The 8,856-nt window shown below is 42.0% G+C and overlaps 1 protein-coding gene across 3 annotated transcripts in view; it reads right to left on the bottom strand.

The window, feature by feature from the left end:
- The window catches only part of cdh8 (cadherin 8), a 94,361-nt gene extending 85,836 nt beyond the window's left edge, over window positions 1–8,525 (bottom strand). Inside the window, exons 1-3 of one of the 3 annotated variants that reach the window (XM_005942943.2) lie at window positions 8,102–8,524; window positions 6,028–6,098; window positions 5,576–5,931 (exon numbers count right to left, since the gene is read on the bottom strand). In XM_005942943.2, coding sequence (XP_005943005.1) covers window positions 5,576–5,833 — 258 coding nt within the window. In that variant the 5' untranslated portion in view covers window positions 5,834–5,931; window positions 6,028–6,098; window positions 8,102–8,524. Of the gene's footprint in view, window positions 1–5,575; window positions 6,099–8,101 lie in introns of all 3 variants that reach the window. The other 2 variants (XM_042215715.1, XM_042215652.1) reach the window with 2 other exon arrangements.
- Between the last annotated feature and the right edge of the window lie 331 nt (window positions 8,526–8,856).

The following is an 8,856-nucleotide window of genomic DNA, read 5'->3' as shown; positions in this document are numbered from 1 at the left end:
GTGTTTAAAAACACATAAAGGGGAAATGAAATCAGTGATATTTGTAAATATGGCATATCATACTTATACTAAATGACATGCTGGTAAAAATAAAATTCTTGGCAATAACATTTAAGCTACAAGCACTGTCAGTACACTGGAAACGTAATCAGGCCAGTGAGGATGAGATCACCTGGAAATTTGAAACACTGTAGATTTCAACCTGCAATTTCTGCTCAAAGCACATATCGTGCAGTTTAGAGAGAAATCTTTCAGAAATATGACCACAGTGAAAACCCAGCAAATGTTTGCTAAGATAGACCAGCTATAAAGCTTCGTGGACACACTGTATTTACTCTTGCACACATAACCCTAATGTCTAAATATACTCCATCCAAGCTGGTGTCCGCTCATCTCATTTTAGTCTGTCGCAACACTCCTGAATGGACTGGAGTACAACACACCCATGCACATACACATATGCAGCTTGTTAATGGGAACCAGGATGACAATACAAAGCCATAGACAACCTGTCAAGCTCTTCGAGGGCAACACTAATGTGATCCCACAGCTCTATCAGAGCCATCACTGGGCCCAGTATTTTATTACAGACTGGGAGGGACAGACAGAGAGAGAGATTGGAAAAAAGGAAGGGGGGGGATGTGACCATGGCCCATTGATATAATGGCCCTGCTGGCATTAGTGATGTACTGTACAGGTGAGGCACACAGGGAAAGAGGAGAGTGTGGTAACAGGGCAGGGGAAGGTGCAGGAAGTAGTGGACAGGGATATGTTAGAGTGTTTTTAATGTTTGTTTGTTTGTTTGTTTGTTTGTTTGTTTGTTTGTTTGTTTGTTTGTTTGTTTGTTTGTTTAAGGGAATGGGGGGGGTTGCTTTTTTCTCTAAACTGCAAATGAAGAGGGAATGGAGATCTAAGAGCTGGAAGACAGAGGAGCTGTAGCTCAATATGGATCTGTGTGGTGCTGCCTGAAGAGAGATTACAGAGCTGTATTCCAGGAGCTGTTGTGGGTGTGAGAAACCAAATGGAATGTAAAGAAGTCCAACAAACATTGATGGGCTTTCCTTTTCTGGATTTGATGACAGCTTTTTTTATTCAACCCTCTCACTATGGCACTGGAACCTGTGTCTAATTTGGGCTATATTTCAGAATTAATTATATCTGAGCCAATGCTTATAATTTATGTGTCATAATGGCTATCAATCACTGGCAATAAATCGGCTAATATTCTCATTAACTCCCACTCCTCATCCATCAATCAAGGACATAGCCAGATATCCGTTCAACAGTTGGAGCCAGAGTAAATTCAGATAAAGGTGGGCGATCCTCATTAACGTCAGGCCAAATCGGCACTACTGAGTCAAGGAGCAAGCTCAACCTTTGATCTGCTCGAGCGGCAACAGTGGCGCCTTTAGCGGGACCAGGGAGTCTGAGGCTTCTCTGGCAGCTGTATTCAGGACTCAATCTCGCCTTAGCTTTGCCTCACTGCTTCACATCGCCAAAGCCAAACACTCTGAGAAATTTTAACAATGTCATTGTACCACACCCCATCAGCCCCAGAGGCAAGCTTACTTGGGCTCAAGAGCCACTCTCTCCATAATCACCCCTTCACAGAGAGAAAGAAGGAGAAAGAGGTGGAGGTAGAAGTGGGGGACAGAGACTGAGAGAGGCAATCCAGCTGAGCAAAAGTAGCTTGCATCAGTATTTATAGAGTGATATGCCACATCTTGTACTAGCAGTCCAAAGCACAGAAAGTAACAAAAAGATCTGAACCGAATTCGAAAAACTGTGCTAGCTAATCGTAATCTATTCAGGTCCAGACTGAGACAATAAACAGACTGAAAAAAATAACATTCTCTTCTGATATCATGTGAAGTGATGGGAATTTTACCTTTTCAAATACAAAATTCAATAAATAAATAAACACATACTGGGGACACATTTTTTCCAAGGAACACGTGGATGGGTTCAAGCTGTGATCTTTCAGTTTCACCTGAACGTACATCTGAAGGGGAAAACAAGAACGGAAGATTGAACCATTTCACACAGTCAGTACAAGAAAAAAGGTCTTCAATTTTAGGGGGGAACAGAGCTACAGAATATCACCTTTGCTTCCAGCAAAACACCCAGCAGACTTATATTACACCACCGATCTGATAGTGCTCTGGCTCTTCTCGTTGGGAGTTCTGTCAAACAGCTTGTTTGGAAGAATAAAGCTTGCATTTTCTTCCCCAAGAACCTATGTGAAGAAAGACAAAGCATTTTTTTTTCTTCTTTTTTTTGTAGAGATTCATCTGTTGTCTTTGCTGAATCGGTAATCAAAGCCAGATTTTTCTTTCTGCATCACTGTCACTCTTGGCAATCTTATAGTTTCACCTGAATTGATGAATATTAATGGTCCATTATTCTCTTTGTGAAAAAAACACAAAACGCATTCAGTCCTGTGGTGAATAAAAGTGCTAGACAATAGGATGAGGGATCACTCAGTTTAACACATTTTGAGTACAACTCAGCCCTGGAATCCATCATTAGCAATACTACACCATATGCTAAATGATTGCCTGGAAGTAAAGCTAAGAGTTAAATCTGAGACTGTGAGATTTTCCTTCATAAACTGCCATCAATCTGCCTTGCACTACAAAGAAAACACATTCTGATATCTCTTTGGTGCAAACACAGCAATTTGTTCAGTGTTTGTCTTCTGTTCTAAGGCAATGTTTTGCCTTTAATGGCCTGGTGTAATTGAGTTTCTTTGTTGTATGTTTGAATAATTGAAATTGCTCTGATTAAAGATGCAAAATGGTTGGTAAACATGGCTAATGCCTTACCAGGCATTGTACAGAAACGCAGAAAAAAAAGTCCTAAATTTGACTACAAAACTCTTCTTTATACTAAAATAAAAGCTATTTTTCACCATTGTGATAATGCAATGGTAAATCGAGAGCTGCTTTGCCCAAAATTACCCTCTGCCTGGTTTCCAGTGGTCTCCATAAGAGTCTTTACTCGCTCAAGTGGTATTGGTATCTCCCACTCATTGTCATCGATGAGCAAACATGTGTCCATATGAACTAGCTCTCTGTTCTTAATGATGGGATATTTCTGAACCATCCTAGCTGATGATGAGTAATCCTAAAATCCCTTCCAACGCTGTTCGTTTTAAGCTACAGCAACAAGATTTCACAGCTGTCTCTCCGACTTCACTTTAACAGGTACTGCATGTCTGCCTCCGCGACACAAGCAGGACTGACGGGGGTTGACGAGCACGCCGCTCAGTGAATCACAATGTCGAGAAACGATGCGCTGAAGAAGAACACCAAAAGGGAAGGGGGCTGTCATGCCTTATGGCCGTCCTTCTCACTCTTCCACACCTCCCTGTCCTCCCCCTCCTTTCCTGCATTTATGCTAATAGTCTCTGCTGGGAGAGAGCACCGTGGCTGACACACAGTTAAAAATCAATGGCACAATTTCTCTCAAATACAATCTCTTACTCTTGTTACCAGTATTTGTATAGTCATCAGAGTGCACCAGCAAAAAAAAAAAAAAAAGCTATAGGATGGAAAGAGTCCAGTCTTGGCCTGGACTTCGCTGACAACCATCCCACAACTGCAGACACAGGCGGCCTCACACAGCAGAGAAAATTGTGCAAAATACACAGAGAGCTTTGTGACCCATTTGAATCACACCTCCCACCCATTTGATTCATTTTTTAATTAAGCACGAGAAACACTGGGAAAGGGGAAGAAAAGGAGACAGAAAGGAAGAGAGATTTATAGTCTTAAAGGGATGCAGTGCCATCTTGGTCTAACACAGGACTTATCTTAGCTCTGCCAGGCATACTCATGAGCACTTAACCTTGCAGTGAACGCTACCCATCATCATCGCTTTACAAAAAAAAGGCTAGCTGCCTTTTTCTCTGCCCAGAGCTGCCCCCCAACCCTACCCCAATCCTTGCACTGTCCTTCAACAGGAAGATGCTTATATCTATGACTAACCTATCCTACAGTCAACTTTGCAAAGCATTAACTGAGGCCTTGAGAGAACACATCCTTCATGACCGAGAACATAACTTGATTTTGTGCCACCAATTCTCTGCTGACAATGTGCAGAACATTTGACACTCTGGCCAGGGGCACACAGCACAGTATTCAAAGCAAAAGTGTGTGTAAGCTTGGAACTGAAATCACAACCGTGTTATCCACATATTTATCTTTATTAAAGGGTGCTGACTTTATTCTGTTTTTAGAAACTTGTTTTATGTGGCTAAATATCTGTGGATATATAACTGTCTGGGTGATGATGTGTGAAATGTTCAGTTGCAGCTGTGAGCTACTGAACATCTAGCCTGTGAAATCCAGGCTCAAGAATGGAAAATGTGGATCCGTTACTGTTTGTTTGTTTCAGAATTCCGATGAGCAGCCATTGTTAAATTCAGCCTAATTGATACGGTTGAAAGATTAATGCATCACTTAACAGCATTTTTGTGTTAGCATGGTATTTAGAAAACACAGGTGCAAATCCCACATGGTGGTAAATGTTTAATTGATGCAGCCATATGACTACACTCAGCATAAACGAAGAACAAAAAAAGACGGAAAGTGAGAATAAAATGATGCACTTGCCTTGTTTTTTTGTTTTGTTTTGTTTTTTTAAACAAAAAAATAGAAACAACTTTTTTGCATCAGTCCAGCCATCAGTTATAACAGAGGGAGTGAAAAAAAGAATTACACTCACTGCAACGGCAAAAAGTCAAACAAAAAAGACATACTAACCAATTATCAAATATTAGCTGTGATAAACTGTTTGCAAAAACTACGACTGAACAAGATCAAATATTATGCTTGATGGCCTGAATCCCTGCCCATGCCAGAGTGGCTGGGTGATATTCTGAGGGAGGGATGTGAGCGTGGCTGCCAGCCTTACTCTCCCCAGGTGAATCCCAGCAATGAGCTGTGAACAAGCTGCTTTGGCTGGGCTGGCCAGCAGCCTTCCCCTCCCCTGAAACCTGCCTGACACTTCCACACAGGCCAGGGAGCAGGTGGCCTTTAGCTGCAGGATTAGCCTGCAATTCTGTCCATCACACAGCCGCAATGGAAAATGTAACCAGTGCTAAAATAGACCTATTATTTCAAAGGATTTTATCGATGCTATAAACTGTGTCTAAAGAATGCATTTACATGTCAAATACAACACTAACATTTTAAAATGAAAAGAAAAAAAAATCAGGGACTGCAGTCTCATCGTGTACCTTTACTTTTTGCAAAAAAAGTAAAAGTTAAGAACTAACAGTTGTGTTTGTTTCTCTGTTTCTGACTAACTTGGATTGCAAAAACATCCAAATGTAACAGCAAGAAATGTGCCACCATTATTTGATGGGAGCTTAATTATTTCTATGAGCATTTTCTGACCCTCTCTCGCTGCCTTCCGCTCTCGTCCCCATATCTCTGTTTCCCCTTGACAACCACAACCCTCCCACTGCCCATGGGAAGAACAAAAAAATGGAGGGAGCATTCAAATGGCCGAATTAATGTTTCCACACGATAAGCGAGCTTAATATAATGCTGACAATCACAGCACTCACCCTGCCAACTAGAATTGGATCTGGTCCAGAAAATTCCTCCAGCACAAACATTTGATTCCAAACCCATCCTCTCTTGGCGCGGCTTAGTAATCTTTGTCCTTCGCCAACACTGCTCGCCACCACTGCGGACCCACCAGTTTGTGTACTTTTGGACTGGCCTATGATAGGAGTCATAGACACGGACAGAACACAAGTAATCCACACCAGCAGCAAGGACAGCCACAGATCCATGAGCATCTCCTCAGACCGCTTTGGCATCCTGTCGCTGTGTGTTTTGTTTGTTTGTTTGTTTGTTTGTTTTACGGGATTCTTCTCCCCGCGTTGTTTGCCCCCTCCTCTCTTCAGATCAACCGCTCCTTGTTAGATAACAAGAAAAGGTTACTTGTGTCCTCCTTTAACAGCAGTGCTTGCATTCATGGTGTGGTAAAGGTCACTTGCACACCTTGGCATACCTCCATAGCATTTGGTGAGGGGGTAACTCTCTTAGCACAGCATCCATTTGGCATTATTCCGAGGGGGGGACCTGCAACGAAGAAATCACAGTTTGTTAGTTGTCTCTTGGTTTTGTGGGGAGCTGTCAGAAGATGATGAAGACAGAGAGAGGCAGAAAAAAACAAAAACAAAAGCAAACTAAAAAACAGAGTCAAATTAACATTTGAAGAAATCAGATGACACAGATAGCATGAGAGGCAAGAAAAATGTTTCTAGAGTAGCAAAATGATACAACAAAGATGTTTTTAATAAGAAAATAAATTCTCATTTTAGGATAAGAAGTCTGGATGTCACTTCATCTTTACAAATGATCTATCTGTAGCAGCCTGACCCTTTGCTCCAATCTTGTTTTCATATTATTCTGCTACAACAGAACAAATGGTTATGTCTCCACTCTGAGGCTATTCATCCTGAAATATCAGATTGCTTTGCTTTAATCTGTTGTTCTGGGGATTATCCTGATAGATTTTGAGAAATTACACGTTCCTTGTGATTAATGTTTTGACAATACATTTCGGGTTAAGCATTGTTAAAGCCTGCGGTCATATTCCTTAGATATTGGTGCGTGCATGCATGCAATAGCACCAGGTTTAAATAGAGAAGCTGGCAGCAGGTGAGCCATGTCAACAGCACTGCAGCTCACATATATTCAAGTAATCCAGATGAAATAATTGCTGTGCTATTTAAAGCCATGTTTACTCACTGAAACAAATGTGCAATATTACACTTGAACTGCTGTTTTCCGATAAGCGTGAACATAAAGTTGTTTCAGTAAACACAGAAACACAAACACACAAAATTGGATACAACAGACTGATGTTACAGGAACACATAATAGAAGAAGTGAGTAAATTAATGTAAATTTTGCCCTTCAATCAAGAACAGTTTCGGCTCTTTAAATGCTTCGCTCAGTCTGACGGGCAGTGTTCAGCTGAATGCAAAATCAGAGGGTAAAATAGGCACAGGTACAAAGGGTTGGCTTTGAGTTGTCCTCAGCTAAAACTGATGGAGGTGGAGATGCTACCGGAGCACAGAACGGCTTACTTTCAGCGCGGTTTAATCTTAGTTTTGGTAACTTTTACTATGCACCGAATCTCACTGTGGTCATATGCTCTGTGATTACAGCGTCGCATTCCGAAGGACAGTAACGATGAATTCCACCTGAAGCTGCACTATAACAAAGTGTGAAGAGATCCGAATTACTGTGACACCGACCCGGAGACTAAGAGATCCTGGACCAGGTTAAGAAAAAAAAAAAAAAGATTAAAGAAGAAGAAGAAGGAAAACGGAAATGTATACAGATGAGAGAGTAAGTGAAACTGGTAAAATGCCAAATCGTAGCCAACTTAAAAATCTTCTCTCCGAGTCAGTCACATTAAATGACTGACATAATTTCTTCGGCATTTTAAGTCTCTGTGGTGCGTGACAGAGCAAGCGATTTCAGCACCAAGAAGACAGAACAGCTCCCCGCCAGAAAGCAGCCGGTCCAGACAGCTCAGCCGCGAACAGAGCGGCGAAGAAGAAGAAGAGCTGTCCAAGGTAGGAAATTCCCACATAGGGAGATTTTAATTGCTAGTCAACGAGCAAAATGAAAGGATAAACCCCCAAAGTTTGAGCTTACTACTCGCCTTTCATGGCTTTAAAATAGTCTGAGGCAGTATCCCGATTACCCAAATTTGCTCTCTATCTGAAGTTTTACCCTTTGAGGAGACAGTCACTCCGTGTCATCGCATTAAACGTGCATAAGAATTCAAAAAAACAAAACAAAAAAAGCATTCAGACATACACGACCGGCTTATACTGGTGACGGAAGCATGAATTACAAAAGAGGTAGTCTAAGTTGCTGAGCTCTCTGTAGACTTGCTCTGTCGCTCCGAGTCACCTCGCTCCTGTAAACGAGCCCGGCAAAATGCGCTGAAGCCACGCGTTGGAGAAAGGGGTTATAAGAAGTCCTGTTCAACCTCTCCACAAAACACCAATTTACCTCAATAATACCTGTTAGGTTTATATATTATGGTGGTGGGCTGTACTTACTAGTGAGACTTGCATCCTTTTCCAGTGCTGCATTATTTCTCCCCTTAAAACGCCAGAAACTCCAATGCGTTTCATTCGAGGCGGTGGATAAATAAGCAAAAGCCGGAGAGTCAAACGGCTAGAAATCCTTCCCGCAGTTTGTCAGTGCGGAGTGACAGTGTTGGTGTTGTAGTTAAGAGCTCCTACAGGCTTGCTGGCCGACTGGAAAAGTGAGGAAGAGATGGAGGAGAGATGCACGGTGGCGAAGAGAGCCTCCCCTCCACTGCGCTCATTGGGTTGATGAGGAGTCGGGTCAACAGGCGCACAAATGAATGCATGCCGCTCTGCCCAGGCACGGACGCGCAAAGGTTATCGTCTCACATTGCCGGCTGCAGCTGTAGGTATTATCTAGATGTGTGCAGGTAAAACGGTTCTTATCGCAGTGTGTGTGTTTTCTCTACTCTCTCTTTTTTTTTCTTTTAGTAAGTGACGCATGCGTTGGCCTTCGGTTCTCCGGGTTAATAATGAAATTAAATAGGCCAGACGACCGGTGAAACGAAGCCGAGTTGCTCATTTACAATGCCATTTGATATGGTTAAACAATAAACAGATGGACACACACACTGCGGGGCTACCACGGAAAGCAATGGTAAGCAAAGAACACAGAATACAATGGTCACATTTATTTACATTTTTCGAAACTAAAGTTGGTGTAAAAAAAAAAAGAAAGGAAACGAAAAGCATAAAAAAGGGCGTAAATCCCAGAGTTTTTGAAA

The sequence above is a fragment of the Haplochromis burtoni genome, unplaced genomic scaffold (genome assembly GCF_018398535.1).
Source record: "Haplochromis burtoni strain Fernald_Lab_line unplaced genomic scaffold, NCSU_Asbu1 Contig_2, whole genome shotgun sequence".
Taxonomy (NCBI): domain Eukaryota; kingdom Metazoa; phylum Chordata; class Actinopteri; order Cichliformes; family Cichlidae; genus Haplochromis; species Haplochromis burtoni.
Note: the sequence above shows the minus strand (reverse complement) of the source record. Positions and strands in the feature narration are given on the sequence as shown.